Raw genomic sequence first — 20,731 nt, forward strand, 5'->3', positions numbered from 1 at the left:
AAAAACAAAGGTATATCTAAATAATGTAATTCCATGTTGTGGGTTTTTATATTTCATTTTTAAGCTTTTGAGTATTTCATTTACAAATTTCTAGTGACAGTAATGCCTATTTTATATGGATTCACTTATAAATCATTTAATGATAAAACTGACTATAATTTGCTATAACTTAAGTAAGATTTTTATCTAGACTCAATAATTTTATTTTATTTAAACCCAGATGTCAGTAACTTATTTAACTTTTAGCACCTAAGCACTAAATAACTGCCCAATACACTCTATAGCTCACAGTAATTCATAAATAGTTCAGTCTATTGAAGAAACATTTTGAAAAGCCATTTGTAAGACCTTCTGGAGAATGAAAACTATTTCCTTAGCACTTCTAAAATTTACTGTTACTAAGTTTGGTTTTTCTGAATTTCTTCTAAATGGATAAGTTTGTTTAATCACATTTTGTTCAAAACAGCATAAGGAAGCGCACCACAGTATGACTTTGGCCACCATAGAGGGCATTTTGCTACTAATCTTAGTTATGATTATCCAAAATAAATGGTGTTCAGCCTCTTTTGAAGTTATATTTTATATAAAGCAATCACAAACAAAAACTATAATTAGAAAGGTTTAATATATTTTGACGTTTTCACATTGTACTAAAAAGAAAGTTAAATGTCACACATGCTTCCTACTTCTGTTGCTTAGGACTGCCGTAGTCATTTCAGATGGTTAGAGAGAATCTACCAGGTCATCATCAGTCCATTCCTCCTAAGGGGGAAAAATGTGGTAAGGGTACCATTGAAGCAGTGAGCCAGTTTTTTTTACTTCCCTTTAAGAAAATGCTGACTGACAACAGTCTACTGTAGATTTATTTGTTTATTTTTTGAGACCTCTCTTGGGGCTGCAGCCAGCCTTAAACCTCCTGCCTCCCAAGGACTAGGACTGCAGGAGTGTGCTACTAAGTTCAGCTCCTGACTTTTATGACAGGACTCAGCCACCCACTCTAAGCAGGAGTTTTATGAAGGCTATCCTTTTGCCTCTCCTTATTTATCTTTGACTTTCAGAGACAATTTTAAAAACTGGGGTAAGGCAAAGGGGAAGAATCCTTTGAGAATAAGAGATTAAATTTAGCACCACTGCCTTCTAACATAGGAAGGGCTCTTCAAATTTTAGAACTGGCTCATACAGTAGTGTAAAAAAACCAAATCCCTTTTAAAAAAAAAAAAAAGCCAGCCTGTGTCCTGCTTCCTGGTCAGCAACCTGTAACAAGCAACTGCCGCAAGTGCTCTCGCCCTCTGCCTCACCTTCCCTGCTGTGGATTCTAACCATCCTGACTGGTACCCAAAATAAATCTTTCAAATAAAGTTTCTTTTCGGTTTTGTTTTTTTCTTAATTCAGACTGCACATAAAGAGTGAGTAAAAAATTGTAATTTCAAACTTCAGAGATACTCGTTGGGAGGACTGAAGTAAGAGTATTGGGCGATCAAGACCAGTTTGAGCAGGACAGTGTTTAAAACACTCATGGTGCCTTGAGCCGGGCGGTAGTGGCACACACCTTAAATCACAGCACTCCGGAGGCAGAGGCAGGCGGATCTCTGTGAGTTTGAGGTCAGCCTGGTCTATAAGAGCTAGTTCCAGGACAGATTGCTAAGCTACAGAGAAACCTGTCTCACCCCCCCCCCCCCCCCCCCCCCCCAAAAAAAAAAAAAAAACCATGCATGGCCCCACCTGTCTATAATGCTTACACTACTCCAGTAAGTACATCTTACTTAGGTCATGCCAGAAAAATGTAAAGATTATATAAAAGCTTGCCTTTAGGAGTAAACATACCTCTTCTTGTTTGAATTTCTTTGATACATAGTCATCATCTTCATAGCCTTTCCTCTTCTTCCTATAATTAAGCAATTAGCAAACCTGATGGTGGCAACATAGAAAATAGGAACCAGCAAGGATATGTGAGCTATAACCCAAAATGGTAGCTCACAGCTATAATGCCAACACTCAAACTGAGGCAATAGTACTGCCTTACGTTCAGGCTAGCCTAGGTTAACACAGTGAGACTTTATCTTCAAAAGCAAAAATATTTCTTTACTGAATAACAGGCACTAAAAACTGGAAAGAGGTTATTTGTGACTATAAAAGCAATACTTAACCTATTGTAGCAACAACCTGCAAAGATTATAAAGAGGCTGAGCATAGCTATAAAACTCAGTACTAGTTACTCTAATAAGATTTTGGGATAATCCTGAGCTTACAGTGAACATAGCAAAGAGAATATAGAGGAAAAATGTGTTGGGAGATCTTGCCTCAGTTATCATAAAAGCATACTCAAGTGGAGCCCAGAAGTAGTACACACCTGAAATGTGAACACTTTTGTGGGTGAGGCAGAAGGACAGAGTTTGAGGCCCACTAGGTCTCACGCCTAGCAACAATAAAAGGCACAGTATAAAAGCTATGGTATTAAGAATGGTATCATATACATCAGTGATTAAAGCAGACAGGCAAAAGTGGCTCCACAAATCTGGTGACAGGTTCACTGGGTTTAGACACCAAGCTGGACAGCCTAAGTTTGTTATCCCAACCCATATGGAAAAAGAGGACTCTTACAGACTGTCCTCTGCCCTACACACAGGCACCCACTTGCATCTGTACTCAACACAATAAATAAATCAGCTGCTACATCTTTGAATTTACCTATGATAAAAAAATTGTCATCTAAGAAAACCATGAAATATTCAAAAGCAAACTACACAAAACTAATATTGGAGGGGAAAACCTTAACATTCATAAGCATTTCTTTATTAAAAAAGCAAGTAAGTATCAAAGTAGTGAAAAAACTATATAAAATAACTACTAAAAATTTAAAGGTGAGAATATAGAAAACATAAGAATATCAGAACCAATACAGAAAAAATAAATAAATTTAAATGGCTATCAAACCTGGAAACATAGTATTCATAGTGATTGGGTAAATGCAAATGATCAAGGTGATACTTTTTTAAGATTAGTAATAGTAAATGCATGATGTGGACACACGAAGTATTTCATGCATTTATACACAGAAAAGATTGGCAGAGGATAGACCCATCTGGTAAGTTACTTCATGATTCAGATTTGCAGTTTGCTCAAAGGGAACTTTGGTTTTTATTCAATGAGCGACATAGAAGAATACAGTTACTGTATAATGAAACAGAGGCAAAAATCCTAATGATCAAGGAAAAAAAATTCTTTGTGCTGAAGTAGTGCTACTTGGTGGTGTCATGAACTGTTTTCAGCCTGCACTGAGATGAGTAGAACAGACAACGTGTACTTAGAAACTACACAACAATCTGACAGACTCTGACCACTAAATCTAATAAAATAAAATTATAATTTTAAGTCTATTTTACTTTGTAGAAATTTTGGTTGTATTTTATAAAAAACCTATGTCTGTAATATTTTTGAGACCTTCCTATACAAAGAAATACTCAAAACACTTCACAGAAATGTAGAACTTCCTTGGTAGAGTACAGAGCAAATGGCAACTTGGAGTAAAATGTACTCTGGAAATTTTGGGTGATGACCCATTTCATTATTAGCTAGAACAGAATTAGTAGTAGAATGGTCCAATGAGGAGGACAAGTTAGTAAGTACTTCAGGGTTTGCAGGCCTTACAAGTTGGAGTACCCTGCACTTAAGTCTGCATTCCATGTCCAGACAACTCTCTGGGCCCAGTGCAAAATGGAGGAACCCTTTCTAGCAGGGTTCCCTCCCTACCTGCATAGGTCTAGGCTCAGAAAGAAGCCTGACCTTACCAGGAAGCTGTCCTTACACCTGGATGCCTGCCCTACCTACCTCAAGTGTGTCCATTGATAACTAGGAATGGTGCTCCAGCTGTCTGATACGAGCTTGTTGCCAAATACACATGAGGTGATGCCCCAGCTGCTGTTCCCATTTATATGTGTGTCTTACTCTGGAATAAAGGTGAGCTGTAACACTGAAGCAGTCTCCCGGAAGGCTATTTCTGTTCATGTTCACAGCCATCTGAACCCTGCTTCGCTCCCTCCTCCCTCATGGACTGATGGCCAAGGATCCCTGAGGAAGAGGGAGACTCACACAGAGTTTCTGCCATAGCCACTTAACTTTTCTATCACAGAATGAAAACAAGATAATTACATTAACTAAAGGGCATTCAGTGTTCTAGTAACTACTTCTAGAAAAAAAAAAAAAACAGGTGGGGAATAGATTGGTGGGTGCTGGGCTTCATATCAGAAATACGATACTGAAACCTAAAGATTTCAAGATTTACTGGAAGACAACAGTCCTATAAATAATTACACTTAATTCCTTAAGGAATTAAGTCATGGCTGCCTTGCACTGAAGTCCTTGGTATGCTCTTCAGCTTTCCATACATATTTGTTAGTATTTCTTCAATAATTTCTTCAGCTAATTCCCATTACATGTTAAATAATAGAACTTTCGAGTGAGTCCACAAAAGATAAATTCTTTTACTTGCATTATTCCTATGACATGCTTAAAAAGAGTTAAATCTCGAGATCTTTTATGCAGAGTGTAACAGATTTTATGGTAAATTCCACATTAGCCTATTAAGTATGCTCTTATACTTACAGAAAGTAACTTAACAGTACATTTTATTGGTTCTCTGATACAATGTTTCCTCAAACAGAAATGAGCCAAGTTTCCTTACTAGTTAACAAAGATTAAGTCTAAAACAGTATACTTGTTTTTCAAACCACCTATAAGGTTGGTTAAAAAAAAATGAAAGTTTAAGGCTCTCATAGAAGACTGACTCCCAGTAATTCCATGAAGTGGAAAAGAAAGCCAAGTTACACAGTAATGATCAGAATCAGAACTGTGGGATGAAAGCCAAATATTTCTTCCTTGTGTTTGCTCCCACTAGAAATGTACACACCGGCTGGCCAGTCTAGGGATGAGGATAAGACCCTAGGTTCAACTCCCGGCACAAGCAAAATCAGTATACTAAATTGAAATATATATATCTGATTTAGGTAGGTCCTAAGATTAAAAAACTTGGTACCAGTAAAATAATTTAAATAAAGTTGAACTCAATGACTTTATGAACACAACTTTGGAGTCATGACTACTTACGTAACCACATTAAGTGCAAGGTCAGCAGAATGACATCGCTCTAACTTCTGTTTCAGAACAGCAACTTCTTCAGACCTGGGTGGCTCATACTTTTTTACTAGGTTTCTCATGCCTAAATAGAAATATAGAAATATTTAATAATGTCTGTTTTAAGCTGGGTGTGGTGGTACAACCTTAATGTCTACACTCCAGAAGCAGAGGCAGGCAGATCTCTTGAGTTTAAGGCCACCCTGATCTACAGAGTGAGTTCAGGACAGCCTGTCTCAAAAAGACAAAATTTGCTTTCATATAAAGAAAGGAAAACACCATGCTTTAGGAAATAAAAGACAGATTTGCATTCTATATTAAAATCAAGAAGCACTAGTCTTTTAAGTTCAAGTAATAGGTATCTGCTATTCATTTCATTATATATGGCATAAACAGAAACATGCTGTATGATTTAGGTAGATTTTTATAAGTACCTCCATGCTTATATTTTGCTCAATTTAGGGCATTTGAAGTAACCTCTATGTGATTTAGTAAATATTCTTTATTCTGTGCCACCAATCATATTCATTAACAGATGGTGGCATAGGAATATACTTTTAACCAAAAAAAAACCCTAACATATAAAAAACGAAATTAAAAAAAGAATACCTCTGTAACAAATTATGCTCTAACGTCATTCAACATAATAAACTAAATAAAAATTTCAAGATTTTTTTTTTTAGGTAAACATGAATAAGTCCAGGGACTTATTGTGTGGTCATGTGCTTTAGACTGGTGACTAAACTGGAAATCAGTACTTATTTCAAAATCTTTAGGGCAATATCTGTCCCTGCCCCNATCTTCATATTAAAGCTGAGTATTTTCTGAAGCAGTATCCTTGTGTCATATTTATTTAAAGTGGAACAAAATAAAGGTGAGAAACCAGTAATTAAACGTTAAGCTTCAAATAAACAGTGTATTATCCTTATTTATCTTCCTCTACCAAATTGTTAGGAACTACTATTACAAATCACAATTAGCTTTGGAAGTAAACCCTCTAGTGGTAAATACGAAGATTTACAGTTTATGCAAAGAAAAAAAAAAAAACTAAACATTTACTCCATTACTCCAAAATCACTTCAATCGAAGAATCATACCATGGCATGAGAACTGCATACCTTGATTCCCAGTTTTTAAAATAAACATTAAAATTTATACATATTTGCTATCACCTAAATAAAGGTCTGCAATCCTGTATTTTACTGGTTTAAAAGGCAAGTAAGCCTTTACCTCTGAAGTACATCTCAGTAGCTATGAAATAATTGCCAAGACAGGTAACGAAGAACTGAGTATGGTGGCATATCCTACAATCTCTACTCTCACGAGATAGAGGCAAGAGATTCCAAGCTTAGGTCCAGCCTGGGCTACATTCTCAAAAACACATATGAGTGATATATACTATATATGTGTTTGTTTGTGTGTATATTATGCGCCGGTCAACTAAGCAGAAATTCTAATCAGAATTTCTAAAGCTGATTTCTCAACACCAGCACTACTAAGTTTTTAATATGTGTTATCAAAGTCTTTCTAAAAAGTTTCCCAAGGCTACTATTAAAATTATCACTAAGTTCATGTATTACAAAAACGGAATGTATTCTCTCACTCTTTATAGAGTCCAGGAATCTGAAATCTGTTTCTCTGGGTCAATATCATAGTATTGGCAAAGAGCTAAATTCTGCCTGGAGGCACTGATGAAAATCTATTCTATTTGTTCATTTCTGGTGACTGCCAGCACTCTGGTTTTTTAGTTAGGCTGCTACAATTTTTAAGGCCAAGACTGCACTTCTCTTGCTGTCATGACACTTTTTTTTACGGCTGTCTCAAGTTTCTTTCCACCTTTTGCTCACGAGGATTTGTCTCTTCAGTAACTCAAGGCACCACCCGCAGCTTTTGATACTAGCATTCACAACGTCAACTCTCATTTACGGTAACAAGTACAGGCTCCAAAGGTAAGACATAGACCTCCTTTAGGGGCCACTGTTTTAGCAGCACCCGCCATGTTTTTTTTGTTGTTGTTGTTGTTGTGGTGGTGGTAGTGATTTTGTTGTTGTTGTTTTGGTGCTAGGGTCTGAACCAAAATTGGAACATGCCAGATGAGCTCTACCACCAAATCCTAATCCAGGCTCATCTGACAAGCTACATTTTTATCAAACTCTAAGCTGTAACCATCAGTGTCTTCTGAAATTGACACTTCATCCCTCTCAACTCCACTTGAAAATGACTGCCTTTGCATTAGTAACAAAATATTAACTAGTTAATATCTGTCATTTTGTAAACTTACCTTGCAGTTAGTTCCCTTGGGTCTGAATGTCTCTCACATATTTGGAGATACTTTTAAAAGAACCTTGTTTTGACTAGGTCTTTTCTAAATCTGATAGTCAAATTCTCTTTTTACATATAAAAAGGATTTCCTTCCATATACCTTTTATTTATTCTCACCAATATATCTTCAATGCATCATGACACAGTAATTCAATAAAAGTAAATGTAAACAACAATCTACCAGTGCACATTAAATACTAAAACATTTACTTAGAGAGCAGCTCTGTAATAGCACTTACTTTTCATTATATCCAGGAACTGTGTCAGGCAAGTTCTATTTTCTCTCAGCATCAGACTCTCTGATAAATAGCTATTGAAGGGAAAAAAACGACATTTTAACTCATTGAAATCACACAGCACACTGAAAATACAAGGCATAAATTATTTTCCTCCATTTTTATTTCATCAAGTAGTTTTAAAATTACTTACAAATATTACATAATATTGGAAAACTCCACAGTACTAAAACCTACAGCTATTATAGTCTGAAAGATTTACTACCATTTTTTGCTAGCTTAAGAGATGTATACTGTTCAAAGTTTATTTAAATTTTATTATGTATAACCTTTCAGAGATAACAGTACTAATGACCAATATGTATCATTTTATATTAAATGTTCGATATAGGTATTCTCTCAGCCTAACTTTATGTGATTCATGAGGAGTGTGAACTGTAGACAGATGAACTAAGATCAAAGGTAGAAGATACAGAATATGGTCCCCTTAGTAACAATGTCACTCTACCTGTGGCTGGATTTGAGCATTAACAAGAAATCTATCAACAATATATCATCTTATGCTTTGTAATTCTATTACATCTTATCAAGTCCAAAGCAAACATGTTAAAATCTTTCTACGAATGTTTTTATAAACCCTAATTACATTTTGTTTAAATTTTAGTTCCTCTGAAATTTTACATGCAAATACATCATGTATAAGTGCTATAATCCTAAATGATCCTAGATCTTTAGACATAAATATGAAAAATATTTTTTCTCCCAGATAAATAGGTTATGAATAAAGAGTTTTAAGAACTGTTATTGCAGTATCTTAAACTATCTAGATTAAACTATATATGAAACTTTGGTTTGGGTAATTATGGTACATATTAACTAATATCCTTATTCCTGTTTTGTTACACATTTGCCATCTTCCTTATGTTTCTTTTTATTCTTTCAGTTTTATATCGTTCTAATTTTTTTTTTTTTAAAAACTGGGTCTCATGTAGCCCAGTTAGAACTCATTATAGCTTTTGAAGACAACCTTTAACTCCTGACATTCCTGTTTCCATCTCCTACAGGCTGAAATTAAAGATAAGCTATCTCTTACAGAGGCTCCACACCTAAGAAGACAAGTCAACTATAGACATGGATGTCTTTCCTATTTAATGCAGGGTTTTATTCTTGTACCTAGGTGTAACATAGCAGAAGCTAACTAAATGTTTGCTTAGTAAATAAATGGGATATAACTCACTATAGGATTAAATCTTCATAGAGTTGTACTTGGGGCTGAAGAGATATCTCAATGTTTAACAGCACATTCTGCTCTTCTAGAGACTCAAGTCTGGTTCCCAGAACCCAAACCTGGTAACTCATGACTACCTAACTCTTAACTCTAGCCGATCTGACACCCTTCTGTCTTCACAGGCACTTCTACTCATGGCATATATTTTCATGTACACATAGATAGAAGGTGGTCACAATCCCTTACCCTAGAGGCAAATGTGTTTCAAAATTTGTAACTATTTAAGTTTTATAAAGCTAGCTTGGTATATATGCTGCCTTACATAAAATATGGTATCTGAGGGTCAGGAATATTGGTACTTCTATAATGATAAGAAATATTCCCAATGAGAGGCCAAAAACTAAATTACATCTGTTCATGTTTGCTACTGTCTTACTACTGTGTTTTGAAACTGTAAGTATGTAAGATAGTTTAAGCTTAGAAAATTTTACCTCCTTCAGCTATTTATAAAAATGAAATAAAAACATTATCATAAGAAATTATAAACAATAAAAAGTAGTATAATTTGGAAAATAACTGGAATATAATATTTCTAATTTACTATTCTTCTAGCTCTCTAGTAATATACCTATAGTACTGTTACAAGTTTAAGAATTAATATATGCATAAGATAATATTAAAAAACCAAGTGCATTTAATTCACATAAAGTACTCACTGAAATGTCTGCATCTCTGTGTATGTGCTGCACATTATTTATGGCTAACTTCAGTGTTCATGTGGATATACCCTAAGACACTACTTCTACAAATCCTTACTGAATGTGTTACACATGCTCTCCAACACATGACTGATACAACAAAGCAGATTTGCTGCATTTACAAGTTCATCAACTTGTAAATCTGTCATACAGCTATAGTTGTCTTCCAAAACTACCTGTTTCGCTTCTACCTTAGTCAGAAATGTGTTCTCTTAGCTCAACAGTACTTTATTAAATACCTTTTTAAAGGCAGTTTCATTTCTTCAGTCATGAAACTTAGCTGATATAAGACATATACAAAGACAATTATCTAATGAACCCTACTTAAAAACTCAGACTCTACTAAGATGTAAAACTTAAATTTGAATTAACATAAACAAGTCGATACCTTTCCATAGTAATTCCAGCCCTAGAGGCACTTGATAAAATGGCAGTCAGGGCAATTTGTGAAGGTGTGTATAAAAGATAAGCATCTGTCAATGCAATTCTACTAAGAAAATCATCAGCTGTTTTCCTCAGAATCTCTGGATTCTCCAACATGGGGTATCGAGTCTAGAAAGAAAGTATACAGATGTCACAATTTCTGAGAGTTTACTGAAGATCAATAACCATTAAAAAACATACAGCAACTAGCAGAGGCTTAATAAAGAATGATTATTGAAAGTAGCTCCTTTCCTATGTCCCAAAAACTATTCTTTCACTGTTAGATTGTTTGTATGTATTAATTGAATGTAGCTTAATTATAGACATCAAATTCTCAACATTTCATTCTGTTTTTTCTGATATGGCTTTCAAACACTTTTGGAACCAGAACCATGATTAGAAAATATATGCCTATAAGAACAAAACAGAAACACATGCTTCAAGACAGTAATACTTAATACTATTCTCAAATTTAGTCCTTTTCAAAGTTAGATGGGTAGGCTCCTAGAGTTTCTAATGCATTCAAGATCCAAGTCGAACCAGGCAATACAGGCAACTGTAATGTCAAATTAGGAACTGTTGTACCTTATCACTGTAGTAGAAAATATGTCCTAATGTATACTGTTGAGGAAAATAAATGGAAATGATTTTGGATCCATCAGCCTTCCCAAATAGCTAAAGAAATGTGTTTAGACTATGCACACGAAATCTGAGACCTTATAGCACTTGTCAATTACTTAAGTCTCAATCCCTCAGACTGACTTGAGATGCTCATAGTCAAGTCCTGAAGCAGTAAGACAACCTGTAAATATCAGGTTCAAATGTGGAGCCACACATGGCCAAGTCATTTCCCCCAAATTTCTGACCCTGAAATAATGGAACCACTCCATTCCGACTGCAGATGCCCCCTTTTCTCAGGATTTTGCTTATTTTTTTCATGCTGTTCTTGCAAACCTCAGACCATTGGGGTATGAATCCTTCTACCTGATCTCACTTATCAGTCTTCAATCACTTCTTTCCTGTACTTTTAAAGATTCATTTTTACTTTTATCTGTGTTTGTGTGAGTGCATGCATCATGCACAGTGCCCACAGAAACAGAAAAGGGTGTTGTGTTGGATCTCCTGCAGCTGGAGTAACAGTCAATTTTGAACCACCAGATGTGGGTGCTGGGAACTAAGCTCAGTTCCTCTGGAAAGGCAGCTAGCACCAATTTCAACAGTACATGAATCCAATTTCTATACTTTTGATTTCTTGGCACTGCCAGAAAACTCTACAAAAGCGGTCTTGGGATACTACTATAAACGCAGATTCACTCATCTTGGTATGTCTCTCAGCTTTGTCTACCAATATAATGTTGTCCTAGAAAATTTGTTCTTCCATTTGTTACTGATGATGGTATTTTCTACCTTAATGTCTTTACTAGACCTTAAAACCACCATTCTGTGGAAAATTATCTCTGCATTTAAAAAGGAAAAGCACTATTTCCACCAAATCCCCAGATACAACAGCATCTTCATTCAGACGCTCCCTTTCTCATGCCAACACAAAAGCTTCTCCACCTTTCTAAGGCTAACTGTACTGTTTCAAACCCCATGCTAATCTCCTGTATATTGTTCATAAAGAATCCATAGCTCTATTATATGGTCTCTGCTTCCTCCTTAGTCCTTTTTTTTTTATTACTAGCTCCTTGGATCAGTATTGAAACGTGTCGATTCTTTTCTGCAAAACTAAACACTTTTATATTCAGTATTTCCTCCATCTTACCTCTTTCCACTTCAAAGAGAAACTGTTTAATGAAGTTATGTATGCAAGTTTTGTGCTACAAAATTGACAAGAGACATCTCGCTGCCTGGACAGTCACCCAAACTTCTTCTGTACCGTTGGGGCATCCATCATCAGCCCACAGGCCCATAATGTCCAGCAGACTTTTCCATTAAGCAGGAAATTTCAGTTCCATCTATATTGGCAGTTTGCCAGTCATATTTTTATGTGTCTTGTAGAATGTCTAGCGGACTCTTTCATGAAGCAGGAACCTCGATGGATTTTCTCACCTTTAGGCAAGTTTAGCAGTCATCTCTCTGTGGGTCCTGCATGTTCAGTTCATCAAACAGTCCAGGCAAGAGCAGTTTCTTGCCCAAATGGCTAGCAAACTCTATAAGGAGACTCTTTGATGCCCATCTTCCTCTTGAAGTAGATTGTTGCTGCCAGGAGCAGATGTGTTTCATTGTTATGAAAAGTCCTAAGTTCTTAAAACATTTGAATGCCATATTCTGAAGGTCTCTGAAAGATTTGAAGAATACCTAACTAACTGAAATAAATCTCTATCTAGAAAACCTAACTAACATGACTATAATCTTGACTATTACAGATGATTATCTATTAACCTGTATTTCTTAATTTATACATTGCATTTTTAAATGAACTGCACAAATACAATGCCTTAATCAAGAGCAGAAATTACATATAACAAAATTGACCTAAAACTTGTATCAATAAACCAAGATCCATACCAATACAAAGTATCCATCTCTAGAGCACAAAACAAATTTTTCTTTTAATAGTAAGAGACATGAGTTCTACAAGGCTCTAATGCAGCTGAACATTTCCTATTATTTAGTGATTTCACATCCATAACAAGTACGTTTGTAGTGATACTTGTGCAAACAAGACTACAATTCAGCATAAGACACAAGCATGTACATTACAAAATTCTGAAAAATGATAAGCAACTATATTACTGGTCTATGTTACTGCTGCACTATATATTGTAAATTATTATTTTAGAGCATATTCTACTTACTAACAATAACTCTAATTATAAAATACATCATGCAGGCCCATAATTGAGTAACAGAAGCCACTGTTAAGAGAACATATGACTGCTCCATGCAAGTAGCACTTAGCCAAGGACAATAAATAAAGGTGGAAGACAGTGATATAATTCACACAATAACATATTCATCTAGTGTCTAGTCATTAAGAAAACATAATAAACACACATTTTTTTCCCCCTATTTTCCCCTTCCTGGACAGGATCTTACTATGTAGCTCAAGTTGGCCAGACACAATTCTGAGTTCTGGAACTCTCCTTCCTTTTCATTATAATTTTTTTTAAATTTTATTTACTTTGATGCATATGGCGTGTATAGGTATTTGCCTGCATGTATGTCTGTGCGCTACATACACCTGCATGTATGTATGTCTGTGCACTACATGCATGCCTGATGCTCAAGAGGGACAGAAGAAGGCACTGGGTCCCTTGGAACTAGAATTACAGGCATCTATGAGCTGCCATGTAGGTGCTGGAAATTGAACCCTGTTAAGTCTCTTTATGGTAAACCATCTCTACAGTCTGTTTTCTTTCAATTTATTCCCACAAAGCTACCAATCTTCTTCTTTTCCTTCTACACTTCAAAGACAAATTTCAACAAAATCATAAATGACCTTTCTGGTACTAAACTCAGCAAACATTATTAACCTACTTTTTCTCTGCCTGATCTGAGCAGAATTAGAAAGCTGATGAGCTTTCTTACAAAAGCACACTCTACTCCCTTTGTTTACAACCCTGTATAAAGTGTAGTCCCTTAGGAGTTTCTTCATTGTTCAGCTGCCCTTTAAATGTTTCCCATGAGCAATCCTCACTGTTACCCCTCTCTGCACAATACATAACACATACAGATGTCCAATCTTATCAGATGCTGTGATGGCTGTTTTGACTAATCAGGAATTAAATGAAGCCAAAAATGGCTGGGCACACCTGTGAGGGATTTCTGCTTAATGAAATCATTTGAAGGGGGAAGATCCCGGTCTAATCCAGACTTCTGAAGTACTAAGATACACCTTTACCAGATCTTTTAAGGTGGAAAGATCTGCTCCTAATCGGTGTCACGCCTTCTGCTGGAAGCCTTTACAGGGCATGGAAGAAAGAAGGCCCTCTTTTGCTGCAGGAGCACCTTCTGCTCCTTCAGTCACTGAAATACCAGCCAACTGGAGCGTGGTCTATTTCTCTTTAAAAAAGAGCGGCAAGCCTCAGCTCCCTTGGTTCCGGCTCTTGCACCAGCGAGTCTGACTGACCCATGTTCTGTAAGTTTTCCCCTAAAATAAATACCCCTGTGAATCCAAACTGGTATGGGATTGATTCACGCATTACTCTTTTTTGCCTGCTTGTCCTTAGGTTCTAATGCCAGTGAAGGATCCACTAGGAAGGTCTCTGGTGGGATGTTCTTTTGGCACCTGATTCCTACTCTTGATTTGAATTTCACTTCAAGTGATGCTTTCTCAACAATGTCTTCCTTGCCTTTCAATTGGCCATCTTCTTATAGAGTATTTATATTTCCCTCTATAAAATTTAGTACACTAATAGCTATCTAACACACTAAACTGTAAGGCCTATGAAAGTTGTCATGTACTGTCTTGTTTCTAGGCTGAATACTCAAACATATTTAGCACATAGACATATAAACAATATCCATAGCTGCTTAACTGAGAAAAACCAGTTTTTGACTTCTCTTCAACCTTACTTAGACTTTTCAACAACTTAAGTTGACTATGTCAATATTTACCTATGTATCAATACATGGCACATATAAATACATAAATATAAATTCTATACATAAAACATGCACATGCACTTATCTGTGCTACATGTTTAGTGGTGCAGTATCACTACATTGCCAGGCTAGTCTCACACTTCCAGGTTCAAGTGATCCTGCAGCCTAAACTTCCCGAGGACCCAGCTATTTACTTATAATTTTGGTGCTTATATTTGTGACCTAAGTTCATAAAACATTAAAAGTAGGAGCCATTTATAATTTAGTTTCAGGTTGGTACCTTTTTAAGGTTCTGTAAGTCTCTAGGCCCAGATCTATGACAATATACATCAATTAGAAGAATTACCATAATTCTTTAAGAACATTACTATAAACTCACAATCTCCTACAACAGATTAATAAACCAGAAACCTGGAAATTCCTATCTAACAATCTAAGATAACAAACTCTTCAGGTGGACTCTAAGGCACATTAAAGTTTGAACACTATTACCCTAGAAGAGCCAGCACAGACTCTCAAGTTGCAAATATACTGTGCCATTTAGAATATTACTAGTTAGTTTTCAGTTCTTCTTAGCAAAGAATAACAAACGAGTACATATATTAGCTCATTTCCTATCAGTAAGTTTACCTTTATATCAATGAGGAAGCCTTCAAACGGTCGATACGGATTGTGGACTATAAGGTGAAAATTAAGCTGCTGTATAAGTAGTAGTTCATATTCCAAAATTTGTTCCAGTGCTTTCTCCTGCCCAAGGGGACTCTCTCGAAGATTTCCAACAAACTGAGGACTAGACACATTGAATTCATCTACTTTGCACGCCAAAAATGCACAAGTGAGCCTACATGAAGAAATAATGGAGGGCAGAAATACGTAAATATTCCTTAAAGTACTTTGTACATTGTTTAATATTTACATGTGACTATGCTAGACACTGCAGGACATTAAAAAATGAAATGTAAGTTAAAAATGAGCTCCTCTTCAAACTTTTATTCATTAGGAGACTTAAGAGAAATGTAAGTTAAGTAGAGCCATCATCTAATACTGCTCCAGCATTTAGTCAACATTAACTTCATAAAATTCAGCCAGAAACTTAGAACAAAATAAAGAATAAAAGTAGTGTATATCAAGAAATATAAATGAAGAGTTAATTTAAAAACAAAATAGTACACATGTATGTACCTTGTGACCAAAGAAGACAGGTAACATAATTAACACTGCAGAAGGTCATCAGTAGAAGTCTCAAATTCTTTGAGTAGTTACCAGTTTATGGACAAGCAGGAAGTGCACCTGAGTACTAAGTTAAGGTCAGAAAGGGGAACTAGTAGGAAGGCCACTGCTCACAGCTTTCAGAAGCTAGTCAGAATAAAGGCCTGAGAATAGAGTAGGAAAACAGAATGAACAGAATAAAGGGAAAAAACAAAAACAGAAGCATGAATGACAGCAAATTTGGTGATGACTCCTATACTAATTCTGTCCTTATCTTTAGTAAGTATAATGCTTAGTAAAGAGAAGAAACCAAATTTTCTTAACCAAAATTGATATGAAGCTACAGGATCTACGGTAAACTGATGAAAGTGGAGAAAGTGATTACCACAGAAGATTCTTAGCCTGAACAATCGGGAGCATAAAGACGCCATTGACAGTGGTATTAGTAAAATTCTGTGAATGGTAGACAAACAGCAGTTCAAATGCCATTAGCAAGATAGACGATAATGGCAAGGAAGGAGACCTTACACTCAAATAGGAAAAAAAAAAAATCAAGACTAAACTGGCCTTAATTAAGTCAATAAACTCATATAATTCCCACAGACAAATGTCCACACATTATAAACATCTTCAATGAAAACAAAAAGACAAATTTATACTCACATTATTATCCGGGGGTGATATTCCATTACTGAATTATTAAGATAAAAACGCTTGAAATACATACAAGCTGTACCCTAAGATTAAAAGAAAGAAATATACGCATCTATAAAAGCAGGATCTACTTACATGGTCCACGTTAAATTTTGAAAAGATTACTGACTCATGCTCAGGAGGCTTACTTGAAAAGATTCTCCACACCAATACTTCTGAATTTTGCTTGTATAAAATAAACTGGGACGCAATACAACAAAAACACCACAATCAAGAGCCTCTTTTATGTTTCAGCTACTTGTCCCCAGCCTACAAAGAACAATCCTTTCTGCAGTCACTAAATTTAAGAATGTGTGTGTGTGTGTGTATGTGTATGTTTGTCAGAATTCAGAGCAACATGAATACTTAAAATCAGAAAAATTTAAGCATTAAAATAAGTGATCACAGGCTACCCAATCTTGGAAAACTGCTAACAGAATAAAATGACTGTCACTCCAGATCTGTGGTGAGCCAGGACGACTACTGCCAACCTGCAGCACCTAGTGTCACCTGATACATCCCATCCAATAAGTAAGCTCACTGTGTGAATCTCAAAACACCAATATACTCCAATCCTTACAACACATTAGTAAAATACTGCTATCTCTATAAAGTAGTATCACAAGTTATCTGATTTATTCAGACATTTATCAAAGGTCAGAGGCTATACTTAACTAAGAACTACCTGAAGCTTCAACTATTATTATCACATGACAAAACAGTAAACTAACCATTTATTTAACTGATAACAGGAAAATCCTTCACTAAAATTTGCTATCAATTCATGTTAAACAACAAAATTTGTATTCATTGTATAGACAAATTTTGTAACATTCATTCAAGAATTGCTTGACCCAAAGAGATAATTTAATCCTATCACTTAATTCTACAGCTCTTATAATGAAAGACAAAATCCAAATTTCATTATAGAAACTAATCAACTGTATCTAATACTGTTCATGACTGTTTCATCTCTCAGATAAGTCTGCAACTTAAAAATAAACTATAAATATGTGTATTTAATATTCTTCCATTTTTTTCTACTATAAAAATGGAGGATCTTAGGTAGTTCTTCTCTATTCATTCACTTTAAAAATAGCCTTTAATACTTGATCTTTACAACTAACTAGCCATGAGAGTGATAAGCAAGGCTTAACACCAGCTTTTTTATTTCTTTGTTGTTTAGCTTTTTAATACCAGTTACTTATTCCTTCTCACCACTGACCACTCTCTCTAGTAGGAAACACAACACTCAGAACCATATAAACTAATAATCCTAAGACATTTAAGCCTGAGATACAGCTCAGTTGGTAGTGCACCTGCCAGCATGCATGCACTCCAGTACTACATAATACCAGATTTGCAGTCAGGTTGAAGGGATTGAATCAAGTTCAAGGTCGTTTTCTGGAACATAATGAACTCAAGGCCGATGTGACCTGAGACTATCTTGCCAAGAAACCAGTAATAAGCCCAAAGATAAAGCTCTAACAACTTCTAATGAAAGTTTCAAAAGGTCTTGGGGCAGGAGTTGCAGCTGGAAGGCAAAGGATGGCTTCAAACAAGCACTGAGTTGAGCAGAACTGAAAACGCTCTAGTTAAACTCGAATCGCAATTCTACTTTCTCTAGTCAAGAAGGCCAGAAGAAAAATGGCTTTTCTTTTCCCCAAAAAAATGAGGATGTCACAAACTGTACAGCAGGCTATGAAATGGTGTTGAAGATGCCCTATTCACAAAATATAGCAACTTATGATTTAAGGCCTTTATTTAAAAATCTCAAAAATCAGTTTTTCTCACTCATATTGATACATGTATGAATATATCAATATTTACAAAAAAACTATAGCTGATTCATACACAAGTTTCACTTAAGATTCATTACTGTTCAGGCCTTGACACAGGGAAATGAGCATCTAGGCAGAAGCCACATTCCTCAGTCTTGCTTCTGTCTATTAACAGAATTAGTGGGATGGCTGCCGATTTTCAGCCCAGAGTTCAAACAGTGGATATGCCTCTCCAGACTTCCCTCTTGTCCACTCAGAAGCAGAGCACTACTAGGTGGGCCAACATTAGAGGCACGAGAGAGCAGGAGCCTGAGATTCTAGTCAAGACTAAAGAGAGCCACTTCCTGATGAGATGTCGGTACTGGACCACAATATGAGAAGATACAACTTTTTTTTTTTTCTGTTATGTAGTTGGGGGCCTATTTAGTTCTATAGTTAAGACTATGCTAACCTAAAGCATAATTCTAACATAAATACAATTTTGCTACTTAAAAAAAATGTGACAAAATTAAGCACAACTAAGGTGAGTCTTTTAGAGTAAAGAGAGAATTTAACAGGTAATTTAGAAGAGTTCAGTTCTCACAAGCTTGCTAAAACATTATATTCACGACCATGACTTACCACAACAGAGCGTGGCATTGCTGGTTTAAACACGGAACAGAATTCCAATAATCTTTTCTCATAGTATTTGCAAAGTGTCATTTCTTCATAAGGCTCAAGAAATACTGGATCATTTGGAAGAACCTTTAAACAGAGCAAACATTTCAACATAAATTCAGTGAATTAACTGTAAAACCGTCTTCTCCGTCCTGCTTAAATTTGATTTCTATCTTCAACAAAGGGAAAATACTTCACACCACTTTCTCTTTGTACGTTTGCTAAGCATTACACAAAATATTTTAGGAAATAATAAACAAAATAAATAACCTGAATTTACACCATCATCTCTCAATTTCCCAAAATACCAGTTGGATATTTGTAAACAACCATGACAGAGCATGTACCTATATGCTCCCAGGTCTGATACCATTATCTGTAAATCAATACTTTTTTTCATTAGTTGGATATCTCCCGATTCCCATTTTTTTCAGTCAGTCTCTCCATCACCCAATCTAAAGAAATCAGCAACAAATGACTCAGTATATTTGTTACCTCGTTGTTTTGGGAGTGCAAATATTATTTACTTGAAATCTGTCGGAGCTAGTATAATGTCACCTTAAATCAGCACAACAGAAAGAAGACCTGGGGAGAGGACCATAGATCAAACCATGCTCAACTGGCTGTGTCAACTGTCTACTTCCTTTCCTGGTGCAATCTTGTACGTGAGGGTTGTTTATGGAAAGCAAACCCAACGAGTCATTTCCCCATTTCAAGTCTTGGAAAGCCTCCCTTCAGTTTCGGCATGAGTTTCAACCTTAGGCTTCCGTTTACAAGTTCTTCAATCCCTGTAGCACAGGTACAGTTTTGCCCACAATGACCACGATTCTGCACCAGCGGCTGTGTCTGCGGGACCATCCTTTGCCCCTCTAGAGTGCCAACTACTGAGAATGGTTTGTCCTGACATCCTGCAGGACAAGTGACCAGTTCGAGTCCTGCACAAACTCGACATCCCCCAAGGCTTAATTGTGGCCTTTTCCCCGGAGTTAGTCATCCCTGTCACGGCCAGCCTGGGTCCCGCGTCTGTCTGCACCGGCTCCAGCCAGAAGCGCGCTCCGCGCTCCCTGCCCGCCCGCCTGCAGGCAAAGCGAGGACTTCAGGAGAGGCCGCAAGTTCCCGCAGGCGCTCGCGTGGGCGCAGGGCCTGCCCTGCGGGACCTCACCTTCCCGTTAGCCACCGCTCTGCACTTGAATTTGCGGTTGGCGTCGGCCCGCAGGCGCGCCAGCTGCTCCTCGCTCGCAAAGGTCCAGTGCCGTTTCTGGCTGCTGCTGTGGTACATGGTGCAGCCCTAGCGGGTAGCGACACCGGGACAGCGACAGCGACACACCAGGAGACCGCGGCCACGCACGACCGCGACCGCGCGAAGACGGCGACCAAGACCAGAGACGCGCGCGTGACGTCACGGTCACGTACCGGCATCCGCTGAGGCGTTTCCGGAGCCCGTGGGGGGTGTTCCGCAGAGCGGGAGGGCGGAGCCTCGGGGGGATCCAGGGCCTTGGGCGGGGCGGGAGCCTGAGGGGTGTGGCCTCGCCGAGTCAGAAAGTGGGCGTGGCCGCGGGAGGGCGGACTGGGCTCGGCACGGGGAAGGTGAGGAAGGTGGCCAGGGTTCCCAGAGGATGTGTGTGCACATCCAAAGCTGAAGTCTTTCAGGCCTAAAGCCGGCGCCGTGGAAGCGGGGAGGAGGGCCGATATGCGTATTCGTGCTCCTGCTAACACGACCTTTCTCTGCGTGGTTTTCTGTTC

General features: G+C 37.1%; 1 protein-coding gene across 2 annotated transcripts; it reads right to left on the minus strand.

The window, feature by feature from the left end:
• Positions 1-606: 606 nt before the first annotated feature.
• Ccnh (cyclin H) lies at positions 607-20,391 on the minus strand. Of its 2 annotated transcripts, XR_007588309.1 has the most exons (10): positions 20,151-20,391; positions 18,953-19,075; positions 16,521-16,594; positions 15,279-15,489; positions 10,063-10,226; positions 7,692-7,762; positions 5,104-5,215; positions 3,946-4,120; positions 1,825-1,885; positions 607-762 (listed from the first exon to the last, which is right to left on the minus strand). XR_007588309.1 is itself a non-coding variant. In XM_050119839.1 (9 exons), exons 1-9 carry the CDS (start codon positions 20,265-20,267, stop codon positions 724-726), a joined length of 972 nt encoding a protein of 323 aa, XP_049975796.1. In that variant the 5' UTR covers positions 20,268-20,391; the 3' UTR covers positions 607-723. The 2 variants fall into 2 exon arrangements, 1 of the variants encoding a protein (XP_049975796.1); XM_050119839.1 differs by lacking the exon at positions 3,946-4,120.
• Positions 20,392-20,731: the final 340 nt, after the last annotated feature.

Source organism: Alexandromys fortis, unplaced genomic scaffold (genome assembly GCF_014885135.2).
Source record: "Alexandromys fortis isolate MF-2015 unplaced genomic scaffold, M_Fortis_MF-2015_v1.1 scaffold_132, whole genome shotgun sequence".
Classification (NCBI taxonomy): Eukaryota; Metazoa; Chordata; class Mammalia; order Rodentia; family Cricetidae; genus Alexandromys; species Alexandromys fortis.